The 17,466-nt window shown below is 44.5% G+C and overlaps 1 protein-coding gene across 1 annotated transcript; it reads right to left on the bottom strand.

Annotated features, from left to right (window-relative positions):
• Positions 1 to 3,468: 3,468 nt before the first annotated feature.
• LOC125515638 (uncharacterized) lies at positions 3,469 to 11,084 on the bottom strand. The gene is made up of 3 exons (XM_048681186.2): positions 10,748 to 11,084; positions 10,529 to 10,655; positions 3,469 to 4,311 (listed from the first exon to the last, which is right to left on the bottom strand). Exons 1-3 carry the CDS (start codon positions 11,047 to 11,049, stop codon positions 3,469 to 3,471), a joined length of 1,272 nt encoding a protein of 423 aa, XP_048537143.2. The 5' UTR covers positions 11,050 to 11,084.
• Between the last annotated feature and the right edge of the window lie 6,382 nt (positions 11,085 to 17,466).

A 17,466-nucleotide genomic window follows, 5' to 3' on the forward strand; every position in this document is an offset into this window, starting at 1 on the left:
CAATGTGATAAGGCTAAGAAGAAGTACAGATTGGCTAGATGGAATATTATTTGCGGACCAAAGGACCAAGGTGGGTTAGGGATCAAGAATTTAGAAGTAAAGAATAGATGCTTGCTTAGCAAATGGCTATACAAGCTATCTGTTGAGACAGAGGGTATGTGGGTACAAATATTGCGGAATAAGTACCTACGCACTAAGACCTTGGCCCAGGTTACCGGTAGGCCTACGGACATGCCATCCCACATGAGTGCGATAAATGGAGCGTTTGAGAAATTTGATATATCACAAACACTTGTTGGACAATTCGCGTGTGGGATAGGTTCGGTCATCACATACGTTTTGTTCATCAAATGTATGCATGCTTCCACCCTATCACAGATGATTAATCTGAGTCATGTGGGATGGACCCCCCTATCACCCACATTAGCAAGGTGATGGTTGGAAACTGTGTCACTGAAAGGGGTAAAAACCATTTGCACAGGATGTCTCTGCACTATTGATGTGGCTGGCCTGAATTTGGATTTTGGATCAATGTCACTTACATTTTTGGGCTTTGATTTCCTTTTGACGTTCATAAACAATTGTCCTTAGAATCAGTTTCCGTCAACCCAAGATGTATTTCCATGGTTGGCTTGACTTCAAATTTTTAGGCTCGAGGGTCTAACGGACTTGAGTTTTGATTTTTGGAGGTTTTTCAGGTCTTGTCTTTGGCCCCGACGGGTAACATGGGTCTTTCCTAGATCCATCATTCACACATTGGCAAGGGATAGGGAGGACCCAGTGTCCAGCTATAGAAATTTCTATCTTTTGTTGTCTCACATGGTTAGTCAAATGATTTGATAAAAACCAAGTGTTAGGATTCCATAAATGAACTTTGGCTGATTGGGGGTAGAGCTTGGACCCCCTTATACCACATTTTAGTTGCAAACACACATGGAAAGAGAACATATATTTGAAGACACCTCTCGACCATTGTGGAGCTACACCATGACCATGTTTGCACATACCATACTGAGCGGAGCCTTGCAAAGTGCAATCACCATTATCGCTTGGCACACATGAAATCCTACATTAGCACTGTTTTTCACTAGATTTATGATGCTATATCGGCCTCATGGTGAACTGCGGTATAGTGATTATGTAAGCGTAAGACAATCGAGGCACTTTTCATAAAAAAGACACGAGAGGCACGAGAAGTGCCACAAATACAAATCTATATTGTGGAGAGAGAGATGATAGGGATGGAGTAGCTCCTTGCATGAAAGAGAGAGCAGATGCTATGATGCATGGCTCTGTCAACCACTCAAGTTTGGAGAAGATGAAGAGAACATCAAAATCCATCAATGCATATCGATCCGTTGAGTGAGTGGAACTAGAAAAAAATGAAGAGGAAGGGAAACAATGGAGGAGATAAAGGATACTGTCAACAAGATGCCATTCTGTGCAAAAAAAAAGTGAAAGATAATAATGGTATGGCTTCACCAAATTTCTAAAAGAGGCAGATCGTAAGTATATGCACAAGCGAAATGCTATCTCATAAATATTTCGTTGGTAAGAAACTAGTATACACTTTATGTAGTTGATTCAACAACATTTTAACAACTTCATCATGTGTTTCAATTGTATTTTTCATGTGTTTCAACTACATATATCGCTTGTTCAACAACAATGTTTCAACTGCATCGCGTGTTTCAATTGCACTTTTTAAACTGCATCGTCTATTCCAGCTACACTATGGGCGTGTTTGGTTGCCTGGGTGGCTCTAGCCTGCGTCGCATGGGGGATCCTGGGTGAGCATAGCCTGGTTGAGCTGATGCATAGATTAGCTGAGATGTGTGTTTGGTGGAATGTATGATATTGTTGCATGAGAGATGCTATATACAACAGATGTTGTTTGGTAGACTGCATTTGAGTTTAAGTCTGTGAACTTTCCTCTTCCAATTTCAATCATTTCAACTAGATCTGGATCATTCTATGGAACATGTAAAAGAACGCTGAACTGAAATCTGAACTGAACTCATGTCTCAATTTTTATTTATCAAAAATTTCTCAAAGAAATGAAAACATTATCACCGATCTAGACGATTCAGAAAACAAATCAAACGAAGAGGTGGAGGGCGACGAGTTGGCGGGGCGAAGGCAGAGGGGAGGAGATGCTGACGGCGAGATTTGACTGCGGCTTGCTGGAAGGATTTGGAGCGGTGGCGCAGTTTAAGGGGACAGAAAGGGGAGAAACACGGCACCCGTTGCGGCTCGCAGCACGCAGGTGCTCCCATCTCCCCTTCTTCCTCTCGTTTGGTGGTGGACAGCGTGTTCCCCGACGTGGGCGTGGAGTAGCACCGGCGAGGGAGCTCAGAAGGGTGGTAGACAAGGCAGCTGTCGAGGTGGGTTGGCGAGCCCCCGGCGAGGGCATGGAAGAGGGCGGGCTACGGAGCCTGGACTGGTGGTGAACGAGGGAGCCTGAACCACTGGTGGACGAGGGAGCTCAGGCGGCGGCGGCGGTGATGGCTCACTCAATCCAATCTGATGCGTGAGAGAGAGGAGGATGAGAAGGATACACAGGACGGGAGTTGCGGCTGCACGCGCGAGCCTGGCTCGGAGATACGGTCGATTCCTGCGTGCCCCTCGGCCTGGCTGAGAGGCCTCCTTTTGGATCGGTTGGGCCAGGCTGAGGAGGTCGCACAGGCCACCAAACACAATAGATTTTGCATGGCGGGTGCGACCCAGGTGCCACACAAGAAACCAAACACGCCCTATATGAATTGCAATGTTTGGGATACAACTACATTTTTTCCAACTGCACTTATTCAACTCTATCATTTGAACTTCAAGTGTGTCTCAACTAGTACAACATAGTAAGGACCGTCTGATTAACCTTTACTTTTTTCTTTTAGTTGATTTGCTGGCCGCCGTTCTTCCTCCTCTAGTGGTTTTATCTTCCAACTGACCCATTCATATCGTTGGCAGCACTGCCGCCTCCACCCTAAGTGACAACACTGTTGCGCATTGCCTCACTACCCTTTCTTGTCAGATTTGTTGCAGCTCATGCCTTCCTTCTAATTCCCACCCACCGTACCATATATTTTGTCGTTGATGACCACACACCTGTCAATCTAAACCTATCAATCCTCTGTTAGTCCTCCATGGAGATGCCGAGGCGAGCAGCGTTGTCTCCGTCTCGGGCACATTAGAGATGCTGCGACCTGCGGTCTCACCTTTGACATTGCCTTGTTTTTCTACCTCTTCTCTACTAAAATCTACTGAAACAATTTCCCAAGGATTAGCTAATGCGAACAAATTAATGTACTTCCCCAAATGGACCACATAAAGTACCTTTACAAAATACTCAAATCAAACAAAGTACATAAGCACAACACACATACAATCTCATTGTTCTCCTTAGACATGAAATCCTCTGGGGACATATATGTCTCATTTGAATCTAGTTTGTCGAAGGGTGACCACCTCCTAGTCCTGTGCAGCAAACACCCTCGAGGCCATCTGCACCACGTCGATGACATCATGGTCGCTACAGCTAGCACTACCTCCAGCAAGGCCGCTCGAACTAGTGGCGTCTATGTCGTAGTAGTAGGACCAGCCGCCAGCTCCATCACCCACGTTTCCCAGTTGGTTGTTGGCGGAGCACTCACGGTGCATCTCTGCCACCGCCTTTAGGTTGCTCGCCATGAGGGAATGTTGTCCGCTGAACGCATACATGTTCATGCTCACATTGGTCGTCTGCTGGATGTCTTGCTCACCAAGCATCTGTGTCGGTGACAAACCATACGACATGCGGTTGTGCAGGTGCGCATTGGGAGGGATGTAGTACGAGTACCCCTCATTTGGCCCGTCGGCGACATTCAAATCCGGCGCCCAGTACTGCATGTTGGTTGGGTTTGGGTGGTAGTGCATACCAGTCATGGCCGGATTGGGGTAGGTCAGGTGCGCCTGCGCGGTAGGGGCGATGACGATGGCAGCATCTCTACCGGCCATCCCTATCTTCCCACCATGCTCTTGGTCATGATACAATGGTGGGGACACTGGAGGTGTCTCAGCGGGTGATCCGATGTGCGGCTCCATGCTGCGGATGTACTCCGCAAGAAGGGAGAGTTGTCCAGGAGGTGGCTGCTCGCTGTTCCTCTTCTTGAGCTGGCGCTTCGCTTTCAGACTGCGCTTAGTGGCATTCCAGTGGTTCTTAACGTCATTTTCCGACCGGCCGGAGAGTAGCCGGGCGATCACCGACCAGCGGTTCCCACAGGTGTGATGCAGCTCGATCAACTTGATGTCTTCCGCGTCGGTCCATATTTTCCTCTGCAAGGGAAGTATTCGTGAGTCAGTTAATTATGGCATAACATTCCATTGAAGTACAATTGAACACACCACAACACACCGAAAGTAATATCTACTACCTTTACCTTTTTTTACACAACACAACACTCATGTGCACGGAAGCATTATTTATTTAGAAGTCAACCAAGAAGCATTTTCCTACCATGCATGGATATGCCATGCATGCATCCACCATTCGTCATTGCTTTGAGATTTATCTTACCTTTTTTGGTTGTTTGCCAAATTTGTGTTGTTTAAGAGTACTAAAATTTTATTAAAATATTTATCTTGTTTCAAAATGCATCATAATGTTTTTTCGGGTACCAACAAATAAGAATGCACTTGTTTCAGATCAGATTTTTGCTGGTACATAATGGAACATTACTTCCATTATGTTACACATTTTAAAAAACTAATGCAACACTCTGAAACAAGATAAAACTCGCCAAGATCAGAAAACATAGCCAGAATCTCAAATTATCTAAGGAATTTCAAAGTATCTCAGGAATCTCAAAGTATCTCAGGAATCTATTGGTTAGAAAATTTCCAACTAAGCCTGATACTCTAACAAAATTGATCTATTCCACATATAAATTGATGAAATGGTGGAATGAGCCTAATAAAAAAATGGAAAAAAGTTAGTATGTCAATAATTATTTGGAGAGGATCGACCCATACAAAAAAGTGACATGCCTTATTTATTTTGTAGATATCTTATTAAAAATTACACATATTTTGTGTTTGCTACCATTTTGGGAATCAATATTGTGTAATTTGAGGTGCCCGAGATCTACAAAACTTTCAGAAAAAATCCAGTTAGCAATATCGATTATATCACAATTGCAAGTGTCATTTTTATTTATAGATTTTGTGCTCCTTTTGTTGGAACAAGGAAAAATATTGACCTTTTTATTGATTAACAAGAGAAGTTTGTAAAATAACAACCACAAAGACACAAAATTAATGTCCTACATTACATTACTCAAATGCTTGGCCCCTACAATAGCCCAAAGAGACGCCTCATCTTGGATGAGGCGAACAATGACTGCCATCGACCTCACTTTATTTTGAAAGACACATACGTTCCTTTCCTTAGAAATCCCCCATCCAACAAGAAGGAGCAAAGAATGTAGAGATTTCCTCGGTTGCCAATTATTGAGGAGGACTTCTTTCCACCAAGACATTGCCATCTCAAAATGAGGAGAAAGCATCATACTAGCATGAGGACCAAGATAAGAGATCAAGTCATTCCAAACTTGAGGCAAGAACCGACACTTGATGATGAGGTGAGCCACTAATTCTTGCACTTGGTTGCAAAGAGGGCACCGGTCGTGATTTGGTCACTCACACCTTTGTCATTCAAATCTTATTTTCGATGGCTAACCAAGCAAAGAACTTACATTTTAGGATGCCCAAACCTTCCAAGCTGTGGCATGCAAGTTGGATCAGATGAGGCTGACGAACTGAGCCTTGTAAGCCGATGAGGTGGTATAACTCCTGTCGTTGGTCAGCTTTCTCATGGTCGTATCTTGGATGTCTGGTTGGATGATAACATGCACTGGCAAGTTTGTCTTACAGAATGATGAATTATTGGATGTGCTCTAGTGTGAGGCCTCCTTTATTACCAGTCTGTAGAACCCAAAACGTATCTCCTAAAACCTTGTCCACAATGCCACCTTTCTTGCATGATATTTTTTTAAAGGGTGTGATATCTTTATGCATCAGTCCCTCCAGCCATTACGAGTCTCAAAATTTGGCTTTAGTTCCGTCACCAATCGTACCTAAGTGGCCGCCACTAATAGATTACCTCATCATTGTTGCATGACATCCACATACTACACCACACCAATTGCGGGTCATCCTAGTCAAGCCATAACCATAGTAAGTGAAGCACGATGGCAAACTTCCAAGATTAAGAATTTCCGACCAGCAAACTCCTCCAGCTTGCAAACTTGCTCCAAGTTAATTTTGCACTTGCATCCGGTCACTTTGTTTGTCCTCACCCAAAGATAGGCAAACCTCAAGCTATAAATCTTCTTAAAAACCTCCATGAGGAGGTCAAATAGTGTAAGATGGTGTATGGCCACAGCTGTGAGCACCGCCTTGACCAAGATCATGCGGCTTGCGGTATGAACATGATTCCCTCTCGAAGGTACTAATTTCCTAGCGGCTTAATCTTCAAAGTGTTGCAAGTGGACCATCCTTAATTTGACCATGAGGGATAGTGGAAGGTAACATATGGTGAAGTATAAGAAACATGCCAGGAAGGACTAGAGTATGTCATCAAGGTTGTTGTTATTGCACCAGATAGGTGAAACGGGTCTCTTTCCGCAATTTGTAACAAGGCTAGTATTATCCCCAAAAGAGGCAACCTTGGTGGCGAGGAATTGTACATCTTGCTTGATAGGGGCACATAAAACAACCACATCATCGAGGTAAATGGAACCACAAATGTCGTGTGACGCCCACCAAGAGGATGAAGTTTTCCTTAGGTCATATACTTGATAAATATATGGTGCAGCGGGTCAATGACGAGACTGTACCCCTGAAAATGCCCACGACCATGCTTGATCGTGTCCTCAGTAGTCCCATTGAGAAAAAAATCAAGAAGAAGTCGAGGAGGGGAGGGTCGAGATCCATGCTCGGAAGTGGCCTTGGAAGCCATGGTGACTAAACATTGCTATAAAATAGCCCCACCTAAAGAAATCCAAGGCCTTCTTTATGTTGAGCTTGAAGAGGGGCATATGTGTCTTGATGTGGTAAAATCTTCTAGCCACATTGGGCACATAAATGAAGTTATTGTGGGTGCTTCTCCTCTTAATGAAAGAACTTTGTGCAATGGAAAAATATCATTCATGTCCAGAGCCAACCTCATGGAAAGAGTTTTGTCAATAAGCTTGTCCACGACATGCATAAGGCTAGTAAGCCCACAATAGTCATTCGGTGAACAAATGGATCAAGTCATGGGAACCAAGCGACAAATCTCGAGGATCGCAAATTTTAAATAGGGAGATGCTAACACTCGTTACTTTCACCCCAGGATCAATGGGCGGAGGAGGAAAAAAACTTATATATCGTCTCAAACATGGGAGTGACTGGGTGATGGATCAATAATACATCATTAGGTGAACCAAGGGATCAGGTTGTCCCCATGACGTACTCGCTCCCTGGTGATGGCATCACATGGCCACCTTCACCACCATGCTCCATCAAAGTATCCTCCATACTGTATTCATGCTCCAGTCAGTTCATCTAAAAATCTGAACCGATGAAGAGAGACATGCAATATGTTTCAACACTTCCCCTCACATCTAGGCTATTTTCCTTAGGAGTGGGATCGATGTAGGACGTAGAATCTTTTTTAATACTACATTGGCAAGGTCTTGAACTTGAGACCTCTTGGCTTGGATACCATATTGAACTCATGCCCACTAGCACATCCAAAAAACCGAAATATCATCAAATCGTAGTCAAGTTTGAAAAGCATCCGGAGCTCGACACTATGTCTGGCAGCCCCTCCTGGAACAGAGCCACAAAACAGTCAACCCCTTCCTTGTTGACCTGTTCAACCTCACCAATGACTCCCATCTGTTGGCACAGAAGCCTCTGCAGGAGCTGGGCGATGGGAATGACCCTGTTCTTGGCACACATGCATGGGCTATGCTGACTTGTCGACGTCGGTGACCTTCGTGAGCGTATTCCTCCTTGTTATGGATGACCAGGGTGGTGTGGAGCTAGGAGCGGGGAGAATGGGAGGCAACACCGGCACAAAAAAGTGGTGCACCAGGGGAGGGCCCTGCCAGGAGCACAACTAGCATGCAAAGCATCCATCTCCGTCGTCATTGGGTTGTTGTTCAAGAGCACTAGGAATGCTGGAAAGCGAGGCATGACGATGGGCGTGTGGTTCTTCATTAGGCGAAAAGGGGAACGCGGGGTGGGGGTGGGGGGCTCGGTGCATGGGTTGATGTCGTGCACAACTCATCATAGGGCTCATGGTAGTGGTTAAGGGCGCTTGGTGCATGGGCTGGTGGCGTGCACATATCCATCGACGAAGCAGGTCGTACCTGCATACCGAAGTAGGGCCCGCCTTGCACAGTCAGTCCGGTCTGGAGGGAGCGGAGGAGAGCTCAATTTTTTCGCAACCCACACATATCCCAAATGCTAACCCGGGAGCAGGAACATCTACTCCTATTCACCAAATTCAGGAAAACCATAATAAATAGAAAGCAGCAAATTCCCAAATAAACAACATCAAAATTTTGGAACATGTGTATCCGACTATCAGCATGTGACTTGTTTTGTTTATATGATTGGACTAATAAAAGTACCACATCTCAAATGCAATTTGTGTGCTGGAACGACTCTTACTTTAGGAAATACAAAATTGAGGCAAGTCGCAAATATGTAGCAGCTTTGAGAAATAACCAAGATAAAAAAATCGGCAATGTTATCTCTATCTGGGGAACGTTCGAGGGGAAGAAATCCCAACAAATGACCCATAGACCACAAGATCAAGATCTCATGGTGGCAGCTTTTTGATGAAAAATGCATTAAATAAACAAAATGCCATGCTTTTTGTTGTTGTAAAAAATATCACCCCCAACATTAAAATTGCCAGCCGCGCTATTTGCAAATGCCATCCTGGACAGGGAACGGTCGCTGGCTATTGCGGTCCAAATTCGATAACGCTTGGGTGATCACTTAGTGGTGAAGAATTTAAAAATTAGGACACACCATGTCAATTAGCAAATTTGGATATTTGTAAGTGAGGGTGGTTTTTATTTATGGACTGAACACAGAATTCATGTACACATTTCAAATGCTAATGTGTGGGCAGGAACATCTATCCCTACCAGTTTCCCAAAATTACTTGGGTGGATTGTTGGCCTAAATGAAGAAAGTAATTGCCACATTTACTGAGTAGACTAAAGACATGCAATACTACTATCTTTTTTTTCGGGAGTTAATACCCACTTCCGAATGGTAACCAAATTATAGGTGCAAACTTTTGGACGTACAATCATATGATTGAACTAACGAAAGTACCACGTCTCAAATGCTAATTTGTGGGCTGGAACATCGACTCTTACTTTAGGGATACCAAACTGTGGCTACTGACAAATAGGTAGAAGCAATAATTTGACAAATAATCAAGTCAATTTTCTAATTGGGTGATCACTTATGGCCAAGAATCTCCTCTCTACTTAAAAAGAACATAAGGTTCCCATTTCAGCCTCTCCTTCGTCCAACCTCTCTCTCTATATGGTCCCCCCTTCCATTCTCCTGTTTGATTTTTTCCTCCCATCTCTGATTTTTCTCTCAGATAATAATATTTTTGGCAAGTCAATATTTTTTTACCAAATAAGTTCTTAACAATAAGATGACATTTTGACTCCCATATCCGATCATTCTCACAAATAATATTTTCTTTGATAAGTCAATAAATTCTTACCAAATAAGTGCTTAACAATAAGATGGCAAGCAAATCATGACAATTGCATACAGAGTCTTCCTAAGATTATAGCGCACCAATGTAATAATAGACGTGCAATCATGGGAAAATCTACGAGAATGTTTATAATCCCGTTGCAACGACGAGCAATTATCTAGTTTAAAAAATGAGACACCATGTCAATTACTCCCTTTGTTCACAAATATAAGATGTTCTAACTTCTTTTCCAAATCGTAGGCATATAGATTTGTTTTAGCGTGTTTGTTCACTTATTTCAGTCCGTGTAGTCCATATTGAAATATTCAAAACATCTTATATTTGTGAACAGAGGGAGTAGTATATTCCATATTTGTACATGCAAGTGAGATTTCTTATTATTATTTACGGATTGAACACAGAAGCCCTTGTACATGTTTCAAATGCTAATGCATGGGCAGGGACATCAATCTCTATTGATTTTAGAAAAATTACTTCCCTGCAACTTTTTATTCAGAAATTACTTGGGTGCTCATTTAGTGCCCTAAATGAAGAAATTAATTGCCATATTTACTGATTAGACTAAATACATGCAAGACTATTAACTATTTATCCGAATTTAATACCCACTTCCGAATGGTGACGAACTAGATTAACGCAACGAAGAATTTCATTCCGTAAGCACACTCAATCATAGATCATCAAAATTCCCGAGAATCAAGCTGCTTGTAGGGACTAGGGAGTTCAGAAATTTTAATCTGGCGAGATCACCTCAATGTTGGGGTCAAGTTGGTTGACCCATCTCTCCCGGCACTGCTTCCCACTCCGGCTGGGCAGGTACGATGCGACCTGCATCCAACTCCCTTCGCCGAATTCCTGCACCTTCGCCCTGAGCAGCCTGCAATTTAATCACAAACAAAACTGACAAAGTTGTAGCCGATGAAGGACAATGAAAAAGGTTTGCAATTTAGGGTTGGATTTTCTACGTACGTGTCTTCCTCCACAGTCCAGAACCTTTTGAACCGTGTCAGCCCTTGGCTGCTGGATCTGGCACGCGCTGGCGCCCGAGCAGGCGCCGCGATTGCCATAGGGGCGTCGCTGCTGCCGTAGTCGGGGAACGTGGTGGGATCCATCTCGCCGATGCCACCAAAAGGCCTTGATCCGGCGGCTGGGACGATGACCCCCCCGGCTAGAGCACCACCATCATTATGGATGAAGTGTTGTGCAACACCGCCATGGCCGGAGCTCACTGCCTCCACGTCCCAGTCGAAATAGGCACTCCCTTCAGCCATTAGCGCGGCCTCCAAGGTCGTATCAGAGTAAAGACCAAAGCTAGAAGAAGGGGAGTAGTCACTGGCTCTTCTGCAGGAGAAATGCCTATATCAAAGATGGGGCGAGGGGTCTGTGCTTGATATAGAAGGGGACGACACCCCATGCCCCCATCGGCCCGTCCATTCTCCTGCCCCCAGTTCCTCATCAGACAGCAAGGAGGCGTCCCACATGACAATAACGTTCTGACTACAGGTTTTCAACTTCACTGTGGACCCTGTGCACCGGGTGCACGTAGTCTCTGGAGAGGTTTGTGTGGTCTAGGGTGGGTCAGACTTCTTAGTACAGGTATGGTGAAGCACAACACTCGTGCCCGTATGAAGGTATGCGCACAAATTCAGGGGAAACTGAACACCTGTTGGCATGCTTCGTGATCATTTGCAACTAAGTACAGGGTGTATTTGGATATAGCGTGATAAATGTTTCCTAAAATCTTAAAAGTGCACGCGCAATTTCTGGTTGAAACGAGCGGCCAGATGCTCGCCGCTTGATCAAACGTGGCCCGGCCCGGCCCGCAATAGTGCAAGCGCGATTTTAGCCAACTGTATATCTACTACCTAAAAGAAACAGAGTGTTCCGTTTCCCCTCTTACGTTCCCCGCTCTTCGTCCAACTCTCTCGTATGACCCCTCTCCCTCCAGCGATTTTCTTTTCTCCCTCCACCGGTTTTCTCCCTGCTAGTTTTATCCTCATCTGTCCGGACAAACTGACTCTATCTTTGGTAAACAAATAATTCACGTAAGGTAACCAAATGCAATCAATTCATGCATGGCAATCAATTCATTCATGACGGTGGTCAATCTCCTTCCTTCTTTCAATCAAACGGTGATCAATCTCCTTCCTTCTTTCAATCAATTCCTTTTTTCTATCACCATGGTCTTCCTACCCACACAGATGAAAAAGCCAGCCGTTTTTCATCTCCTCTCTTTCCACCCAGATCATGATCCCTTTCTTCCCCCATCTCCCCCTCATCTCACCATCATCCTGCACCACTGCTTTGGGGCACCATCCATCACCGCCGCAGCAGCGAGCGCTGCCCACTCTGCAGATGTCAGGCCAGCTGCCGCCATTTTCCAGGCAGCATAGTATGACGGCCGCGGTGCAGGGGTCCGTTGGTTGCAGGTCAGGGCCCTCTAGATTGAGAACTTGCAGTAGCAAACGGATGTGAACTGCGCATGAGCAAGGCGGCAAGGTATGCATGTGCTCCCACTGATTTAAACATGTCGTTTTTATAAGAAGTTGATGCAGTATAGGAGGAACATCATATTTTTAGACACATTCTAATGAATGTAACCTCTCCATTTTTCCCATAGGAAACCATTCATTCTGCGATCATGTGCATACAGTGCCGAACAATTGTTATTACTATGTATATGTGATGTCTACTATGCAACTTTATTCTTGTAGACACGTGTTGGGCCTCCAAGCGCAGAGTTTTGTAGGATAGTAGCAATTTTTCCTCAAGTGGATGACCTAAGGTTTATCAATCCATGGGAGGCGTAGGATGAAGATGGTCACTCTCAATCAACCCTGCAACCAAATAATAAAAATTCTCTTGTGTCCCCAACACACCCAATACAATGGCAAATTGTATAGGTGCACTAGTTCGGCGAAGAGATGGTGATAAAGGTGTAGTAATGATAGTAGATATTGATTTTTGTAATAGTAACAATAAAAAACAGCAAGGTAGCAAGTAACAAAAGTGAGCACAAACGGTATTGCAATGCTTGAAAATGAGGCCTAGGGTCCGTACTTTCGCTAGTGCAATCTCTCAACAATGCAAATATAATTGGATCATATAACCATCCCTCAACGTGCGACGAAGAATCACTCCAAAGTTCCTATCTAGCGGAGAACATAAGAAGAAATCTTTTGCAGAGTACGAAACCACCTCGAAGCTATTCTTTCCGATCGATCTATCCAAGAGTTCGTACTAAAATAACACCAAATAATTTCAGATTCATAATACTCAATCCAACACAAAGATGTGTTTGATCTTTCCAAACAACAGAAAGAGTAAGAACTTCATATTTAATATATAAAGAAAACATAGTATAGAATACAAAATACAAATCGAACCACAAAGAGTGCCCCGAGATTTCTACCGGAGAAACAAAGGCAAGAACATGCATCAACCCCTATGCGTAGATTAACCCAATGTCACCTCGGGAATCCATGAGTTGAGTGCCGAAACATATATCAAGTGGATCAATATGATACCCCATTGTCACCACGAGTATTCATATGCAAGACATATATCAAGTGCTCTCAAATCCATAAAAGTATTCAATCCTATAAAACGAATTCTCAAAGGGAAAACTCAATTCACAACAAGATACAGAGGGGAAAACACCATATGATCCGACTATATTAACAAAGCCCGTGATACATCAAGATCGTGACATCTCAAGAACACGAGAGAGAGAGAGAGAGAGATTAAACACATAGCTACTGGTACAAACCCTCGGCCTCGAGGGTGGACTACTCCCTCCTCATCGCGGTGGCCGCTGGGATGATGAATATGGCCACCGGTGATGATTTCCCCCTCCGACAGAGTGCCAGAACGGGGTCTAGATTGGTTTTCGGTGGCTACAGAGCCTTGCGGCGGCAGAACTTCTGATCTAGGGTTACCTCGAGGGTTTTTGGAATATTTGGTGATTTGTAGGGCAAAGAGGGGGTGCGGGAGGCCACCGAGGTGGGCATAACCCACCTGAGCGCGCCTTGGTGGGTTGTGCCCCCCTCGGGTCAACCCCCAGGTGCCGCCCTGGTCCGTTGGATGTCTTCTGGTCCATAAAAAATCCACAAAAAGTTTTGCGGTGTTTGGACTCCGTTTGATTTTGATTTCCTGCCATGTAAAAAACAAGCAAAAAACAGCAACTGGCAATGGGCACTGGGTCAATTGGTTAGTCCCAAAAAATGATATAAAGTTGCTATAAAATGATTGAACAACCAAGAATGATAATAAAACAACATGAATACTTCATAAATTATAGATACGTCGGAGACGTATCATTCATGTTCATTCTCGAAGTAACATAGCACGCTCAACAGGTTTTTGGTGTGGTGCGTGTAGGCCGAATGAGTTTTCACGCGTGCGCAACTGGGTAGCCTGTTCTGTGCAACTAGGCACCATGATGTGTACAACTGAAATTATACACCTAGTTAGATGGGGAGTTGGGGAAGGTAATTACCTGTATGATGAGGTCCTTGAGTACTGCCTGTAGGGCCATTGGGAGGAGAAGGCGGGGCACTGCTGGTTGGGCCAGGCGGGGGAGGAGGTGGTGGAGCATGCCATGTAGGGCCAGGAGGTGGAGGAGGTCCTCGAGGGTTGCCATCATCTGATGGCCCTGTAGCGGCAGCCATTTTTTTCTTTTTCTTGGACTTGTTCAGGTGGCTGATCTCGATACGTTCTCCATGAAGGAAATATGCCCTAGAGGCAATAATAAAGTTGTTATTTATATTTCCTTATATCATGATAAATGTTTATTATTCATGCTAGAATTGTATTAACCGGAAACTTAGTACATGTGTGAATACATAGACAAGCAGAGTGTCACTAGTTTGCCTCTACTTGACTAGCTCGTTGAATCAATGATGGTTATGTTTCCTAACCATAACCATGAGTTGACATTTGATTAACGGGATCACATCATTAGAGAATTATGTGATTGACTTGACCCATCTGTTAGCTTAGCACGATGATCGTTTAGTTTGTTGCTATTGCTTTCTTCATGACTTATACATGTTCCTATGACTATGAGATTATGCAACTCCCGAGTACCAAAGGAACACTTTTTTTGCTAACAAACGTCACAATGTAACTGGGTGATTATAAAGGTGCTCTACAGGTGTCTCCGATGGTACTTGTTGAGTTGGCATAGATCAAGATTCGGATTTGTCACTCCGATTGTCGGAGAGGTATCTCTGGGCCCTCTCGGTAATGTACATCACAATAAGCTTTGCAAGCAATGTAGCTAATGAGTTAGTTACGGGATGTAGCATTACGGAACGAGTAAAGAGACTTGCCGGTAACGATATTGAACTAGGTATTGAGATACCGACGATCGAATCTCGGGCAAGTAACATACCGGTGACAAAGGGACCAACGTATACCGTTATGCAGTTTGACCGATAAAGATCTTCGTAGAATATGTAGGAGCCAATATGAGCATCCAGGTTCCGCTATTGGTTATTGACCGGAGACGAGTCTCGATCATGTCTGCATAGTTCTCGAACCCATAGGGTCCGCATGCTTAACGTTCGGTGACGATCGGTAATATGAGTTTATGTGTTTTGATGTACCGAAGGTAGTTCAGAGTCCCGGTTATGATCACGGACATGAAGAGGTGTCTTCAAATGGTCGAGACATAAAGATCGATATATTGGATGACTATGTTTAGACTTTGGAAGGGTTCCGGGCAAGTTCGGACAAATACCAGAGTACCGGGGGGTTACCGGAACCCCCCGGGGAGTGTAATGGGCCTATTGGGCCTTAGTGGAGAAGAGGAGGTGCGGCCAGGGCAGGTCGTGTGCCCCTCCCCCTCTAGTCCGAATTAGACAAGGAGGGGGGCGCCCCCTTTCCTTTCCCCTCTCTCCTCCTTCCCTCTCTCCTACTCCTACTCTTGGAAGGGTTGGAGTCCTACTCCCAGTGGGAGTAGGACTCCCCTTGGGGCACGCCTAGGAGGGCCGGCCTCTCCCTCTCCTCCACTCCTTTATATATGGGGAGGGGGACACCCCATAGACACACAAGTTGATCATTGATCTTTTAGCCATGTGCGGTGGCCCCCTCCACCATAATCCACCTCGGTTATATCGTAGCGGTGCTTAAGCGAAGCCCTGTTCCGATAGCATCATCATCACCGTCATCACGCCATCGTGCTAACGAAACTCTCCCTCGAAGCTCTACTGGATCGTGAGTTCGCGGGACGTCACCGAGATGAACGTGTGCAGATCACGGAGGTGACGTACCTTCAGTGCTAGATCGGTCGATCATGAAGATGTACGACTACATCAACCGCGTTGTCATACGCTTCCGCTTACGGTCTATGAGGGTACGTAGACGATACTCTCCCTCTCGTTGCTATGCATCACCATGATCTTGCGTGTGCGTAGGAATTTTTTTTGAAATTACTACGTTCCCCAACAGTGGCATCCGAGCTAGGTTTATGCGTAGATGTCATATGCACGAGTAGAACACAAAGGAGTTGTGGGTGTGGGTATATACATATTGCTTGCCCTCACTAGTTGATTCTTGATTCAGCGGCATTGTTGGATGAAGCGGCCCAGACCGACATTACGCGTACGCTTACGCGATATTGGTTCTACCGACGTGCTTCGCACACAGGTGGCTAGTGGGTGTCTGTTTCTCCAGCTTTTGTTGAATCGGATTCAATGAACAGGGTTCTTTCTGAAGATCAAAACGCAATCACTATACCGCGTTGTGGTTTTTGATGCGTAGGTAAGAACGGTTCTTGCTCAGCCCGTAGCAGCCACGTAAAACTTGCAACAACAAAGTAGAGGACGTCTAACTTGTTTTTGCAGGGCATGTTGTGATGTGATATGGTCAAGACATGATGCTAAATTTTATTGTATGAGATGATCATGTTTTGTAACATAGTTATCGGCAACTGGCAGGAGCCATATGGTTGTCGCTTTATTGTATGAAATGCAATCGCCATGTAATTGCTTTACTTTATCACTAAGCGGTAGCGATAGTCGTGGAGGCAATAGTTGGTGTGACGACAACGATGCTTTGATGGAGATCAAGGTGTCAAGCCGGTGATGATGGTGATCATGACGGTGCTTTGGAGATGGAGATCAAAGGCACAAGATGATGATGGCCATATCATATCACTTATATTGATTGCATGTGATGTTTGTCCTTTATGCATCTTATTTTGCTTAGTTCGGTGGTAGCATTATAAGATGATCTCTCACTAAATTTCAAGGTATAAGTGTTCTCCCTGAGTATGCACTGTTGCTAAAGTTCGTCATGCCGAGACACCACATGATGATCGGGTGTGATAAGCTCTACGTTCACATACAACGGGTGCAAGCCAGTATTGCACACGCAGAATACTTGGGTTAAACTTGACGAGCCTAGCATATGCAGATATGGCCTCGAAACACTAGAGACTGAAAGGTCGAGCGTGAATCATATAGTAGATATGATCAACATAGTGATGTTCACCATTGAAAACTACTCCATCTCACGTGACGATCAGACATGGTTTAGTTGATGTGGATCACGTGATCACTTAGATGATTAGAGGGATGTCTATCTAAGTGGGAGTTCTTAAGTAATTTGATTAATTGAACTTTAATTTATCATGAACTTAGTACCTGATAGTATTTTGCATGTCTATGTTGTTGTAGATAGAT

The sequence above is a fragment of the Triticum urartu genome, chromosome 1A (assembly GCF_056163025.1).
Source record: "Triticum urartu cultivar PI428250 chromosome 1A, HENAU_Tu73, whole genome shotgun sequence".
NCBI lineage: Eukaryota > Viridiplantae > Streptophyta > Magnoliopsida > Poales > Poaceae > Triticum > Triticum urartu.

What these genes read in the sequence shown, in the direction of transcription:
- LOC125515638 (XM_048681186.2), bottom strand. Translation starts at nt 11,049, where the DNA reads ATGGCTGAAGGGAGTGCCTATTTCGACTGGGACGTGGAGGCAGTGAGC. An exon ending in TGGACTGTGGAGGAAGACAC is followed by an intron (nt 10,656 to 10,747) that starts GTACGTAGAAAA and finishes ATTAAATTGCAG; the next exon opens with GCTGCTCAGGGCGAAGGTGC. An exon ending in AACTTGACCCCAACATTGAG is followed by an intron (nt 4,312 to 10,528) that starts GTGATCTCGCCA and finishes CTTCCCTTGCAG; the next exon opens with AGGAAAATATGGACCGACGC.